We start from the raw sequence: 16223 nt of genomic DNA, 5'->3' as shown, positions 1-16223 counted from the left end.
GCACGAGTCAGACTCGAGTCTGAGTCCTGGACTCGCGTACTACAAGCCGGACAGTTTCCCATCTCATCTCATTATCTCTAGCCGCTTTATCCTGTTCTACAGGGTCGCAGGCAAGCTGGAGCCTATCCCAGCTGACTACGGGCGAAAGGCGGGGTACACCCTGGACAAGTCGCCAGGTCATCACAGGGCTGACACATAGACACAGACAACCATTCACACCTACGGTCAATTTAGAGTCACCAGTTAACCTAACCTGCATGTCTTTGGACTGTGGGGGAAACCGGAACACCCGGAGGAAACCCACGCAGACACGGGGAGAACATGCAAACTCCGCACAGAAAGGCCCTCGCTGGCCACGGGGCTCGAACCCAGACCTTCTTGCTGTGAGGCGACAGCGCTAACCACTACACTACCGTGCCGCCCGCCGGACAGTTTGTAGGTGGAAAAACATTTTCAGAATTCCTCAGAAATGAATTGGCTCATGGTTATTTGTGGTGAGGATTTTCAATATCTATCAGTTTATCATGCTTCTTATTTTTGAGCTGCACCGATACAACGTTGGAAATTCTGCATTCCTTGGCTCCTGAATCCTGTACAACATGGTAACTATCAAAGACAGTTTTAGATCAGATTTTCCCGTTAAGGCTGCATAATGTTCGCAGCCTGGACCTGATTATCCCCACACACAGTCTCTTTTTGTTCACTTGTGCTCAGTAATTGCTATTTAATTTGCAAAGTTATTAATTACGTAGTTACGTAGCTGTATGCCAACACGCTCGTGCACAATGACGCTTGTTTGTTGAAACACATCTCAAAATAGTTTGTTTAGGACAGGATAAAGCGGCTAGAAATAATGAGATGAGTTGAGACATGCCACGCCATTACTGACAATTGGACTGTCTAGGGTTGTCTTATTTTGATCCCATATCACAAACTGAGGGCTCTTTTATAAATAGCGTTTTTGTTGTTGTTTTTGCATTTAATATTGAAGTGTGTAAAATCTGTAAATGTTTTTTTCCCTGACAGGCTGATATGGACCAACGCTCAACAGACGTGTCCAACAGCAAAGCGTCTCCCTTCATGCTCAGGTAGGGGTGTGTGTGTGTGTGTGTGTGTGTGTGTGTGTGTGTGTGTGTGTGTGTGCGCTTATTGTTGTTTCACAGACAGGATGAATTTCACCGTTCATGACAATTTTGTAAATTTTACATATCAAAAAGCACAAATTCACATTTTGAGTGAGATCCAGGTACTGCTTTTAGTCCCCTATCGTAACACATTTCCTAAAATTTTTGGCTCAATGTCTCTCGTGTCACTTGATACAAGAGACTAACTTTGTAAGGAATGTAAGGCATACTGTATCTTCGTGCATTAATTATGTTTGAATTTTCAAATAGGCACTTACTGGAGTCACCGGTTTCATTTAAGTGGATAGTGAACTACATAGGCTCATCAATGGGGCATGCTGTTATAGGAAAGTTAATAAGATGGAGTGGTGTGATGCATCCTAATGCACAACAGAGTAACTGTTACCACCCTGAAATTCCTCGTCTCGTCTCGTCTTCTTCCGCTTTATCCGGGACCGGGTCGCGGAGGCAGCAGTCTAAGCAGGGAAGCCCAAACTTCCCTTTCCCCAGACACCTCGGCCAGCTCCTCGGGAAGAACACCGAGGCGTTCCCAGGCCAGCCGAGAGACATAGTCCCTCCAGCGTGTCCTGGGTCTTCTCCGGGGCCTCCTCCCGGGGGGACATGCCTGGAACACCTCCCCAGGGAGGCGTCCAGGAGGCATCCGAAAAAGATGCCCGAGCCACCTCAGCTGATTCCTCTCGATGTGGAGCAGCAGCGGCTCTACTCCGAGCTCCTCCCGAGTGACTGTGCTCAGCCTGAAATTCCTGTGGTGGAAAATGTCAAGATGTAGCTTTACATCCGACTTTAAACACTGACACTGGAGACTCCTTCCATAAATGTCTCCACACAGAAAACTTCACCATGACCACAGTGATCAGTTTTCTTTGTTTTTTTTTATATGAAAGTATGTCCCTTTACACACTCATCCAGAAGGGTAATTTCGCACAAGGCCATCTGTCTACAGCAGAAAAAAATAAAACAAAACACGTCTGGAAAAATCCCAAAGGAGTCTGGAGCCAGATTCGTGACGTCACCTGCGGAAGCGCCAGCAGGCTGCAAGAGCTTTGCACGGTTTCAGTGCACAGCCTGTGTAGACCAAGCGCTCCCATTTCTCTCTCGTTGTCCGGTCTTTTGGGAAACGATGAGTACTAATCCCATCAAGATTGGTGTTGCTACACCCTCCTACGATACATCTGTTAATAATCACGCGATAACGTTGAAGAAATTTGCAGAAAAACCACCAGGTCGTTTTCTCATAAACAAACCAGCGCTGACGTAGGATTCAGAAGGAGGCGTCCCGCACGCGACGTCACGAAAATCAATGTTTGCTGGGAAATCCAAATGCCAAGTTTTTTCAGAGGCGGACCAATTCGCCTCAAATGGCTTGATTTCAACTGAATTTTTCTGGTATTGTGCAAGGTAAAAAAAAAAAACTGCACAAAATGCAGAATGTGACAGATATTTGACCAAAGTTTTATATAAAATAGGAGAATTACATTGATCTTGCTCCTGAATTTACCCATGATATGCACTTTAATGTTCATAATCTAATGTCTTAGATCATGTGCAGCATGTCCTTTCAAGTTCCTTAGAACGAACTGTTATACAATATGATAACACGTTAGAAGGAGCACGTTACTATAAACATATCTATATATGGGGCGACACGGTGGTTGGTGTAGTGGTTAGCGCTGTCGCCTCACAGCAAGAAGGTCCGGGTTCGAGCCCTGTGACCGGCGAGGGCCTTTCTGTGTGGAGTTTGCATGTTCTCCCTGTGTCCGCATGGGTTTCCTCCGGGTGCTCCGGTTTCCCCCACAGTCCAAAGACATGCAGGTTAGGTTAACTGGTGACTCTAAATTGAGCGTAGGTGTGAATGTGAGTGTGAATGGTTGTCTGTGTCTATGTGTCAGCCCTGTGATGACCTGGCGACTTGTCCAGGGTGTACCCCGCCTTTTGCCCGTAGTCAGCTGGGATAGGCTCCAGCTCGCCTGCGACCCTGTAGAACAGGATAAAGCGGCTAGAGATAATGAGATGAAATGAGATTGAAACTGAGAAATTTTAGTTTTTTTTGTTTGTTTGTTTTTTGAAAAGTATATGCTCAATTTGAATTTTATGTCAGCAACACGTTTCAAAAAAGTTGTTGGGACAGGGGCATGTTTACCACTGTGCTTCGTCACCTCTACTTTTAACAACACACTAAACGTTTGGGAACTGAGGAGATCAATTGCTGTAGTTTTGGAAGAGAAATGTTGTCCCATTCTTGCCTCATGTACAATTTCAGTTGTTCAACAGTTTGGGGTCCCCTTTGTCGTATTTTACGCTTCATAATGCACCAGATGTTTTAAATGCGAGGCAGACCAGTTTAGCACCTGGACTCTCTTACCACAAAGCCATGCAGTTTTAATATGTGCAGAAAGCAGTTTTGCATTGTCTTGCTGAAATAAACAAGGGCTTTCCTGAAAAAGATTTGGTCTGGATGGCAGCATATTGATCTGAAACGTGTATATATCATTCAGCATTAAGGATGCCTTCCCCGATGTACAAGCTCCCCATGTCATGTGCACTAATGCACCCTCATACCATCACAGATGCTGGCTTTTGAACTGTGCACAGATAACAAGCCGGATGGTCCCTCTCCTCTTTAGCCTGGAGGACGTGGTGTCCATGATTTTGAAAAAGAATTTCTACTTTTGATTCGTCAGACCTCGGGAGAATTTTCCACTTCGCCTCAGTCCATCGTAAAAGAGCTCAGGCTCAGAGAATGTGGCGGTGTTTATGGATGATATTTATATCTGGTTTTAACTTGCATTTGTGGATGCAGTAATGAACTGTTTTCACAGACGATGGTTTTCTGAAGTGTTCCTGAACCCATACGGTGATTTCCACTACAGACGCGTGTCTGTTTTTAATGCAGTGTCTCCTGAGGGCCTGAAGATCACAGGCATCCTATGTCAGTTTTCAGCCTTGTCTCTGGCGTACAGAGATTTCCCCAGATTCTCTGACTCTTTTAATGATATTATGTACCACAGATCATCTCATCTCATTATCTGTAGCCGCTTTATCCTTCTACAGGGTCGCAGGCGAGCTGGAGCCTATCCCAGCTGACTACGGGCGAAAGGCGGAGTACACCCTGGACAAGTCGCCAGGTCATCACAGGGCTGACACATAGACACAGACAACCATTCACACCTACGGTCAATTTAGAGTCACCAGTTAACCTAACCTGCATGTCTTTGGACTGTGGGGGAAACCGGAGCACCCGGAGGAAACCCACGCGGACACGGGGAGAACATGCAAACTCCGTACAGAAAGGCCCTCGCCGGCCCCGGGGCTCGAACCCGGACCTTCTTGCTGTGAGGCGACAGCGCTAACCACTACACCACTGTGCCGCCCACCCGCCCACCACAGATGATGTGATCCCCAAATTCTTTGCAATTTTACATTGAGGAGCGTTATTCTTAAACTGTTGCACTGTTTGCCCACGCAGTCTTTCACAGAGCGTTGAACCCCTCCCCATCTTTACTTCTGAGAGACTCCGCCTCTCCGGGATGCTCTTTTTATACCAAATCATATGACTGATCTCTTGCCAGTTAACCTAATTATTTATTTTATTATTATTTTTAAATATGTTGCTGGTTCTAAATTCAAAATGAGCATATATTTAAAAAGAACACGCACACGAAACATCTGATATGTTGTCATTGTGGCCTTCTGCGCTTAAGATTGTCAAACCATTTTCTCATTAAGTGGTTTATATGCTATTAATGCAGTGTGGTTCTGCTAATCTGTCTTTGGCAGTGTAAAATTATAGGCTCGTTAATAATCAAATGCATTATCCAATGTTTATTCGTTGAAATTCGACTGTGTGTGTGTGTGTGTCGGTCGCCATGTCTGTGTTTGTTTGTGCATGTGCACGTGTGTGTGTGTGTGTGTATACCTGTGTTTGGTGTTTGTATCGTGCATTTTGTTTTACTATGTATTTTGTGCATGCTGTTGGGTTTCATCCTACAGCGTTGTTTTCCTGTCTCGGTCTCTCCTCGTATAATTAGCAGACATTCTGATTTCCCAGCTCTTTGCTGAAAAGATCAAGGCAGCGTTGAACTTGCATATGAAATGATGAATCATTAAGCGACTACAAAAGAACCATGGAAAAGGGTTAAGGACACAAACACGTGCATAAATTGGAGTGTTTGTGGTGGGGGTTGATGGCTAATGAGATGGTGTGGGATTAGCGATGGCCCCTCGCTACGGTCCTCTGAGGCCCAGAGATCTGACAGACGCACAACACATATACAATCACGACCTACATTACGATGTTGGTAAACAGATTGTTTGCTTGTCAATAAGCGCACACCTTAACAGCATTCCACTAGGTACTTATTTATTCCAACTCTAATTTAATTCTGACTTCTCTAAATAGGTTCAAATAATGTTATTTATCAAAGCTGTAGGGATGGATAATGCGTAAAGGAAGGAACATTCGGTGTTAGTCATTAAGAGATGACCACAGTTAAGTGTGTGTTAGGAGTGTATGTGTTACCAGTGGAATAAAATGCGCTCTCTCTCAAAAATGACTTAAAAGAAACAAATCGTATTTTTGGATATTTTTCATGAACATTTTTAGCTCCTTAAACTTACAGTTACATCTTTTTTTAAATGCATGTTTATCAACTTATATTCTCATCTCTCATCTCATTATCCCTAGCCGCTTTATCCTTCTACAGGGTCGCAGGCAAGCTGGAGCCTATCCCAGCTGACTACGGGCGAAAGGCGGGGTACACCCTGGACGAGTCGCCAGGTCATCACAGGGCTGACACATAGACACAGACAACCATACACACTCACATTCACACCTACGGTCAATTTAGAGTCACCAGTTAACCTAACCTGCATGTCTTTGGACTGTGGGGGAAACCGGAGCACCCGGAGGAAACCCACGCAGACACGGGGAGAACATGCAAACTCCACACAGAAAGGCCCTCGCCGGCCCCGGGGCTCGAACCCAGGACCTTCTTGCTGTGAGGCGACAGCGCTAACCACTACACCACCGTGCCGCCCCAACTTATATTCTCTTTTAGAAAATCTTTTTTTTTCCTCCTGTGCATTCCTTAACATAAAAAAACCGTTAAAGTGCTTTACTCAAGCTCAAAAGTACAAATCTGTAGAGTCACTTAAATATGAAAGTAAAAGTACAAGGTGGATTTACTGAGAAAGACATCTACACTTTTGTTTGTTAATTTGCCCTCCATCCAGGAAGGCAGGCAGACATTACACTGCAAAAATGCTGTCTTAGAGGCTGTCCACACGGCAACGGATTCAGGTGAATCTGATAAAATTGTTTATCGTTTCGGCCTGGCGTCCACACGGCACCGGCGTTTTGGGTGCCCCGAAACGATATTTTTTGAGAACGGGTTCCAGAGTGGAAAAATCTGGCAACGGAGCCGTTGCGAAGTCGTCTGGATGAGTAGAACGGATTTGTTTACGATGACGTCACAACCACATGACTAGAACAAGCAGCACTCTTGCTGTTTTGTATGAACCACTGCATTGCATTCACTTTTGTATACAGCTTTTCTTTAAAATAAACAAGTAACTGAACCATTTCTTGAATTTCTTTTTTTTATTTGACAAGACTGCTTTTCAAAATGTTCACACACAATAAGAAAATTAAGTTCTATAAAACTATGCACATTAATAAAACTGATTTGTACACACAGAAGGCACGATTTCCTCGCGTAGTCGCAGCCATCATCTTCTTCTTGTTGTGTGCTTGTTCCTGACAGTGCTTCACACCGGGTAGAAGAAGGGGTTTATGCGCATGCGTCTACTTCTTCTATTGTTCTGGTGTCTCCGATGGGACCATCTTACAGCGCCCCTAGAGGTGTGGCATGTGTATTGCATCGTTTTCAGCAACCGTTGCATTGCCATATGTACCTGATATTTTACTGACCCGTTGCCCATGTGGACGCGATATTTTTTTTAAAATAAAATCTCGTTGCCGTTGTCGTGTGGATGTAGCCTTAGCAAGTGAAAATATCTTGAAAATAGTTGAAACGATCTAGCATTTCCTATTAGAAGAATACAAGACACCAGTTCTGAGATTATTAAACCTAGTTCTAGATTGCGACCAACTTATTCTCAGATATCTTATCAAGTCAAAATATCTGTCCATGCAGCAAGAGAATTTCACTCGTATTAAGTAATTTTCTCCTCAAATTCAGTTTTCAATTTTTTTGCAGTGTACCTACTAACTCACAGCACCCATTTCCTGAATCTCAGATTTGAGTTGTCATCTACGATTTCAGTGAGAATGATGAGGTGGTGGAGGCTGTCGTCAGAATCAGAAATCAGAATCAGAAACACTTTTATTGCCAGGTATGTGGGGACACACAAGGAATTTGACTCCGGTTTCACTTACCTCTCATAGTATAAAAACAGATAAAAAGCGTATACACAACAAACAAACAACCAAAAAAAAAAAAAAGGTGCCATAGGTGCATTGTGCAAACTAATCCAGGTAGGTCAAGTATGAAATAGATAAATAAATATAAAGTATACAGTGTGCACAGAATGACGGTATGAGTGTGCAGATATTTTACAAGTGATATTACTGATATACGTATGACTCCGGATTTTAGCTGTTGATCACAGAAAGGATTTTCCCTTTTGGTGCAATATGGTGTATAGTGCAAAGATGAAATAGTAAATATAAATTAGTATAAATATAAGTAACAGTGAGCACAGAATGACAGTATGAGTGTGCAGATATTTTGCAAGTGATATTACTGATATATGAATCCGGATTTTAGCTGTTCATCACAGTTTTCCCCTTTTTAAAATTGTATTGCTCTCGTAACTTTCCGATTAGTTTCACTGTCGTAGCAGAACAATTATATCCCGGCTCTGAGGGGGGGGGGGTGTATACTGGTTTACCTCTGTCCGTCCGGCCATATCTCCGTCCATCCGGAACACCCTTTTTCTCAACAACCACAAATCATAGCCACTTGGTACCACTGTGGGCAGCATGGCGGTGTAGTGGTTAGCGCTGTCACCTCACAGCAAGAAGGTTCTGGGTTCGAACCCAGCGGCCGGCGATGGCCTTTCTGTGTGGAGTTTGCATGTTCTTCCCGTGTCTGCGTGGGTTTCCTCCGGGTGCCCCGGTTTCCTCCACAATCCAAAGATTAGGTTAATATGGGACGGCCTTGGGCTGAGGTGCCCTTGAGCGAGGCGCCTAACTCCCAACTGCTCCCCGGGCGCTGTTAGCATGGCTGCCCACTGCTCTGGGTATGTGTGTGTGCTCATTGCGCATGTGTGTGTTCACTGCTTCAGATGGGTTAAATGCAGAGAGGAAATTTCACAAGTGTGTGATGAATAAAGTTGTGCTTTCTTTCTTTCTTTCTTTCTTTCTTTCTTTCTTTCTTTCTTTCTTTCTTTCTTTCTTTCTTTCTTTCTTTCTTTCTTTCTTTCTTTCTTTCTTTCTTTCTTTCTTTCTTTCTTTCTTTCTTTCTTTCTTTCTTTCTTTCTTTCTTTCTTTCTTTCTTTCTTTCTTTCTGTGTACCGACTGAATGTATTTACGAAACATATAGCATGGATTTACACAATTTTCGTAACACTTTTCTCAGCAACTACAAATCACAGCTGCTTGATATTTGGTACTGAGCTTCAGCTTGGGGTTCTATACCACGTATACCGTTTTCAGGTCTGTCGCACATCGACTTCCTGTTTACCGAATTAATGTATTTACGAAACATATAGCGTGGATTTATACAATTTTCGTAACACTTTTCTCAGCAACTACAAATCACAACTGCCTGATATTTGGTACCAAACTTCAGCTTAGGGTTCTATACCTGTTAGAACCTGTGTCTGTCTCAGTTCAGATGCGTTGACGTAAGAGCGCTCTGGAGCAGGGAGAAAACAAACCACACGAATGAAATCAATCTGGTTTATTCAGGCACTGCTCAGTGATACACAGAAAGAGCAGGGTTTATATACATCAGAAGCTTGCGTGACAAGATAAGTAAGGGGCTCGGGGGCACAAGGTCAACTCACCATATAAGGAGTTGTTTTATTATACATGAAAGAGCAGACCATACACCCCCTAGAACAGGAGGAACCAGGAATGTGGTTTCAGTGAAACTAGAAGGTACAGAGAAAAGCAAAAAAGTATGTTCTCGCGATTATGCACGTTTACCAGGGTGTGAAAGGGTCATAAGTTCAGTACAGCTATGCACGAGAACACACATACAATCTTACAATCCCCTCTTTTATACTTTGTTTACAGAGTATAACTACAGTTTAGACTCCAACGTATTGACAGACATAACAAGACTGATTAGTATGTTGTTTAGCAGTCCAGTTGGCAAATCGCCAAAAAACGTTGTCCTCGTGGCTGGCTTGAGCGGGATTCCCTGCTCCAAGCACCAAGACCAGTATCAGGAGAAAAGTCATACTGGTCACTGACTTTTGTTCTTTCTGTGTCCACGGGATGTAGATGATTGAAGGTATCCCAGGCTCACGTGTCTTTCAGATTCTTCAGTTCAGAAGTCTGCGGGACGCACCGACCATCCCCTCTTTGTAGATCAGCCGAAACCGGATCACTCCGGATGCTGGAAAGGGGATCCCTGAAAAGGCCGTCAGCTATTGTCACAGCAACTTTCTGAAACACAAAAACCTGTTAAGCATCAACAATATAGATTTCTATTACATTGGAGCCTTCTTTATTCGACTGGCATGAATCCACTGTGGAAAAAGGTCAGTTAGTACAGCCGTTCGAGTTACAGCGAGCACATCCGTGGGTTCACTGTAGGGCGGTTCCTCCAAAGGAGCGCCTAATTTCGCAAATTTCTTTACCAACACTTTATCCCCTACCTCAAAGGGGTGAGTGGGTGCCTCAGGAATGGGAGGCTTTTTGGAATTTAGTCTCGTCCAGTACTCATCCAACACCCGCATGAGACCCACGGCGTACTCACTGAGATGTACATCAAGATCACTCGTTCCTATAGCCTGCATACCTCTGCGCCAGGGTGTAGGAAAAGGCCGGCCCATCACGAGCTCATACGGAGACAGGTTGTCGAGGGCCACTTGAGCGGTCATTCGCATGTCAGCGAGAACTAAAGGCAAAACTTGTACCCAATTTTTAGTACCAGCTTCTTGCATGGCTTTACGCAGCTTACCCTTGATTGTTCTATTTGCGCGCTCCACAATGCCGGAGGATTGTGGATGGTACGGGATGTGGAAACGCCAATGGATCTTTAAGTCTTTACACAGTTCTTGTGTCACCTTAGAGGTGAACGGCGTACCTTTGTCAGAGTCTATCCCTACCGGGAGACCATAACGCGGAATGATTTCTTGCGTCAATTTGTTTACCGCCGTGCGAGCGTCTTCTTTCCCGCAAGGGAAAGCCTCCACCCATCGTGAAAATTTGTCGACCATGACCAAGAGATACTTAAAGGGGCCCTGTTTTGGCATGTGAGTAAAGTCAATCTGCCATTCCTGGAACGGCGTGTCAGGTATGGGAAGGTGCTGATGTACCGCGCCTGGTTTAGATGGATTATTCTGTGTGCACGTTAAACACCTGTCCAGAATGTGATGTACATCAGTGTGTATTTTGTCAATGCAAAATATTTTGGATAAATCCTCCACTACCCCCCTTCGTCCGCGGTGAGTGGGACCATGAAACTCGCGGACGAGAAATGGAGTGCAATGTCTAGGCAAACAAAGGCGGCCCTGAGCATCGATCCGAACGCCGTCAGACGGCTGCGCGCCGCATGAGTCCCAGAAATGGTTGTCTGAGGCCGAAGCGGAGGCCTGGAGGGAGATCAAGTCAATGTCCGGAAGAACGGCACTAATCATACGGCTGGACGAGACCAGGGAGAGAGTAAGCGAAGGCGGAAAAACACCGGAGGCAGCCGCGGCTTTGGCAATGCGATCGGCGAGAGAGTTTCCCCTGATCTCAAAAGAGTCCCCAATACAATGAGCACGAGTCTTAACAATGGCTAAAGAGCGCGGGAGAAGACACGCTGTAATAAGATCAGTAACAAGCGAAGAATGAGAAATGGGCTTACCGTCTGCAGTGGTGAACCCACGCGAAGCCCAAATCCGACCAAAGTCGTGAGCAACGCCGAAAGCGTAGCGTGAGTCAGTGTAGATAGTGACGTCTGTGTCCTGAGCAATAACACATGCACGGGTTAGAGCGTATAGTTCGGCAGCCTGAGCCGAGGAGAAAGGAAGAGAAAAAGCTTCAACAGTTTCATCAGGAAGGCGGCACACAGAATAACCACACACGAAAACGCCGTCAGAGGGGCGTGAGCACGAGCCGTCCACAAACAGCGAATCACCTGAAAGTAACGGGGTGGAGCGTAAGTCGGGGCGGATACTTGTCTCGAAAAGAATGCTAGAAATGCAGTCGTGTGTTTCAGAAGGAAGAAAATCATCCTGTGAATTGAGGAGGCGCTGAAGCGCGTGCGCGAGAGAATCAAAGGAGGAGGAGGGCTTAACAGTAAGGTTTTCGGTGGCCAAAAGAATAGACTCGTATCCAGAGCGACGCTGCGCAGATAAATGCTGGGTACTGAGGTTCTTTAAAACGTGCACTACATCATGTGAGGTGTGGAGAACGAGCGGGTGAGACAAAACCAGCCGTTCAGCGTCCGTGACCATGACAGCACATGCAGCCACCGCCCTGAGGCAAGCAGGGAGACCCTGTGCCACAGAATCAAGAGTTTTAGAGAGGAACGCACAAGGCCGCATACCCCCCCCGTGCTCCTGCGCCAAAACCCCAGACGCAGTTCCCTGCTGGTTGCACACATATAAATGAAACGGCAAACGGTAATTCGGAAGTCCGAGAGCAGGGGCCGAGCATAAAGCCTGCTTCAGGGCCCTGAAGGCCGTCAGCATCTCATCAGACCACACCAAGGGCTGAGTCAAAGGGTCCGAGTGCAGAATTGCAGAGCGCAGACACTTGTCATAGGTGGAACAGTCAGGAATCCACTGGCGGCAGTAATTGATAAGTCCCAGAAAAGCCATGAGGGCGTGTTTGGTGGCAGGCACCTGAGTGTCTAGGATGACCTGCACACGCTCGGGGCTGAGCCTGCGGGAGCCCTGGGAGAGATCGTGACCCAGATATCGAACAGTGGGGAGGCAGAACTGAAGCTTAGTTCGTGAGACCTTAAAGCCTTCTTGCGCCAGAAGGGAGAGGAGAGCAAGTGTAGCTGTAGCGCAAATGTCCTTATCCTCCGCCGTTACCAGAAGATCATCCGCATACTGGAGCACGGAGGAGCCCGAGGGGAGGCACAAATCGGCCAAGGCGTCCCTAACCACGGCTGTGAAGACCGCAGGAGAATCAACATACCCTTGAGGTAACCTGGTCCAGGTGTACTGCTTACCCCTATGCGTAAAAGCAAACAGGGGCTGCGTGTCGTGGCCCACAGGGACGCTGAAAAAGGCAGAACAGAGATCAATTACAGAGAAAAAAGCATGTTCACACGGAATCGAGGCCATAAGAGAGGGAACGTCTGGAACTAATGGGGCGACTGGGATAATTAACTCATTAATCTTACGCAAGTCCTGGGTGAAACGCCACGTGCCGTTGGGCTTCTGCACCGGGTTCACTGGAGTGTTATAAGGGCTAACACAGGGGACGACCACACCTTGCTCTAGGAGAGAACATAAAACATCATCAATGCCAGACAGCTTAGCGGGGGAAAGGGGGTACTGTTTTACATATACTGGCGAAGAGTGTTTAATGACCGCCTCGTAAGGGGTACAGTTAACAAAGCCCACCTCGTCCTTATGTTCCGCCCAAAGAGAAGCTGGGAGATCAGAAAGAGAGGGTGTGAGGCAGGTAACGGCACAAGCAGCATTGAGAAGGTTATGGGGGAGAGAAAGAGAGGTGAGGGCAAGAGCAGCCGACGAGGTTTCGTCTGGTATGTCAACAACCATGTGTGAGCCACTAAAAGAAATAGAGAGCCCTAGGAGGCTCATGAGGTCCCGTCCAAGCAGGTTAAAAGGGCAATCAGGCATGCAAACAAAGGAGTGAGAAAACTTCAGTAAAGGATCAAGGGCACAAGTAACAGAAAGGGGGGGCGTGCAACTGGAATGGAAAGGAACCCCTTCTATTCCCACAGAGCTTACAGACCGTGTAGATAAAGGACCCGCATATTCCCTCCCCACTGAGGACATGGTAGCCCCGGTGTCGAGTAAAAAAGGATATTCAGTCCCTGCCAGGCATAAAACAATAGTGGGAAGATCTTCGTTAAGAGGGGAGCTGAATAAAAGATTTAACATAGCAACGGTCGGGGTTTCATCGCTCTGAGGGCAGCCCTATGGGCGGGCAGGATCTCTCTGCCCTGTGGGGCTTGAACCGGCGCGCATGACGGGTTTCTCGCGTTCCTGCTCATCTCGCTGTTTCGCATGACATTCTCTTATCCAGTGCCCCTCTTTTCCACAATAGTGGCACTTTCCATTTCTCCTCCCTCCCCCGCCGCGCGGTCCCGTTCGGCGACCCCTCTCCTGTCGTCCCTCCGCTCGTCCGCCCGGCACGACGGATAAACATGCTTTATTCGTTTTACAGTCTAAAAGACCATCGCTCTCCAGCGTGCGCACCCGCTCCCCGGCCTGACGGAGGACCAGATTATTCCGGTCACTCCAGTGATGTTTTAATACGCTCTGTATTTCGGGGCGACAATTAGACAGAAAGGTGGACAAGAACATTGGGTTCGGGTTTGCCAAATCAAGTTCAAGACCTCCCAAATGTTGCCAAACTTCCCCAAAGCGCTTCCAGAAAGCCGACGTCAGCTCAGAACGCTCCTGTTTACAGTTAGTGACCTGTGACAGGTCTCTATTTGCCTGTTTTAGGGCGAGCAGGTATCGCGTCAATTGCTCACGAAGCTGCTGCAGTGCGTTCGGCGTGTCCTTCCAAAAGAAGGTAGTCACGGTGCGCCGACGCGGGCGACCGTCATCCCCTTCATACTCTTCCTTAATATTTTCAGCTTGATCATTGACGGGGGCGAGAACCTGAACGTTTTCTAACAGGGCTGTCTCATCATATGCGCCTCCTAATTTATTTTGCAGAATAAACCGGTAATCAGCTCCCGTAAGCTGACAATTACGAGAAACATTAATTAACTGATCAACAAAAAGCAAGGGCTTATCGGGTGACGGAAGAAGCGAGATGATGTCCTTAAGAGCCGACGGGGACGGAGGAGTTATATCAATACCACTGCGCTTTGCGACCCATACACAAGCAGCGTTTTGTGGCGGGTAAGGACGCGAGCCGGCGTCTGGACCCACACCATCGGGATTATCCCAATCGTCATCATCAGTGTCATCATCGGTGCCGTCACTGCTTTCTTCGTCTTTGCCGGTCTTGGCTGATGCAGGCGCACCTTTTATCCCTCCGGGACGCTGCCCTCTGTCAACCGTGGGGGGGGGGCACGCAGACACAGCAGCCAGGGACGGATAAATTTTAGGAATCGTTTTTACAGATGACGACGATTTACCAGTAGCTTTTCCGGTCTTACTGTAAGGCGGAGGTTTACTGTCTAACGAGGCTGGAGGAGCAGAATAAGATTTGGATTTTCCTAGCGCCGCCTCCTCCGTTTCCTTGGTGACGGGTGCAGCCCGAGGCTTCGGGATGGATTTCAGGACTGAACGGGGAGTATAAGCCTGTTTAAAATTATCCCAAATCTTCTTCATATCATACCATTTGGCATATCCATCCCGCATATACGGGCGATCCCAACCGGGGTCCCCTAATCCCTCATAAATCATGCGATAGGCTGATGCAAGATAACCAGGATCGAATGTACCTTGACGAGGATAGGAAGGAATTTGAGGGTTGGCCTCAGTCCAACCTGCCAAATTATCGAGCCAGGGAGAAACATAATAAGCAAAACCGCACCTAGTCATCCATTCGGCCGGGGTTTCCCCTGGCGCAGGCTTAGGGAACGAGCTTCCCATCGTACAATGACAACAAACGGATCTGAAGAGGAACAGACAACAAATATAGTACAAATTTGTATAGCGCGCTCTTCCTGGACTCGAACCAGGGAAAACTGTCCTCCGTAGGACACTACGAAACTACTGCCAACCAGGTAGTCAATCAAACATGTCTTACCTGATTGAGAGTATCACGTCGAGGTCACCAAATTGTTAGAACCTGTGTCTGTCTCAGTTCAGATGCGTTGACGTAAGAGCGCTCTGGAGCAGGGAGAAAACAAACCACACGAATGAAATCAATCTGGTTTATTCAGGCACTGCTCAGTGATACACAGAAAGAGCAGGGTTTATATACATCAGAAGCTTGCGTGACAAGATAAGTAAGGGGCTCGGGGGCACAAGGTCAACTCACCATATAAGGAGTTGTTTTATTATACATGAAAGAGCAGACCATACACCCCCTAGAACAGGAGGAACCAGGAATGTGGTTTCAGTGAAACTAGAAGGTACAGAGAAAAGCAAAAAAGTATGTTCTCGCGATTATGCACGTTTACCAGGGTGTGAAAGGGTCATAAGTTCAGTACAGCTATGCACGAGAACACACATACAATCTTACAATACCGTTTTCAGGTCTGTCGCAGATTGATTTCCTGTTTACCGAATTAATGTATTTACGAAACGTATAGCGTGGATTTACACAATTTTCGTAACACTTTTCTCAGCAACTACAAATCACAGCTGCTTGATATTTGGTACTGAGCTTCAGCTTGGGGTTCTATACCGCATATACCGTTTTCAGGTCTGTTGCACATCGACTTCCTGTTTACCGAATTAATGTATTTACGAAACATATAGCATGGATTTACACAATTTTCATAACACTTTTCTCAGCAATTACAAATCATAGCTGCTTGATATTTGGTACTGAGCTTCAGCTTGGGGTTCTGTACCGTGTATACCGTTTTCAGGTCTGTCGCATATTGACTTCCTGTTTACCAACTGAATGTATTTACAAAACATATAGCGTGGATTTATACAATTTTCGTAACACTTTTCTCAGCAACTACAAATCACAACTGCCTGATATTTGGTACCAAACTTCAGCTTAGGGTTCTATACCGTTTTCAGGTCTGTCGCAGATTGATTTCCTGTTTACCGAAT

General features: G+C 46.3%; 1 protein-coding gene across 6 annotated transcripts in view; it reads left to right on the top strand.

The window, feature by feature from the left end:
• The window catches only part of pard3bb (par-3 family cell polarity regulator beta b), a 920021-nt gene that overhangs the window by 366843 nt on the left and 536955 nt on the right, over nucleotides 1-16223 (top strand). For all 6 annotated transcript variants that reach the window (XM_060930186.1, XM_060930187.1, XM_060930184.1 and 3 more), the window contains exon 6: nucleotides 1027-1088. In XM_060930186.1, the coding sequence (XP_060786169.1) occupies nucleotides 1027-1088 (62 nt within the window). The remainder of the gene's footprint in view (nucleotides 1-1026; nucleotides 1089-16223) is intronic.

This window comes from Neoarius graeffei, chromosome 9 (assembly GCF_027579695.1).
Source record: "Neoarius graeffei isolate fNeoGra1 chromosome 9, fNeoGra1.pri, whole genome shotgun sequence".
NCBI lineage: Eukaryota > Metazoa > Chordata > Actinopteri > Siluriformes > Ariidae > Neoarius > Neoarius graeffei.
The sequence above is the reverse complement of the archived record's forward strand: the minus strand, read 5'-3'. Positions and strand labels throughout refer to the sequence as shown.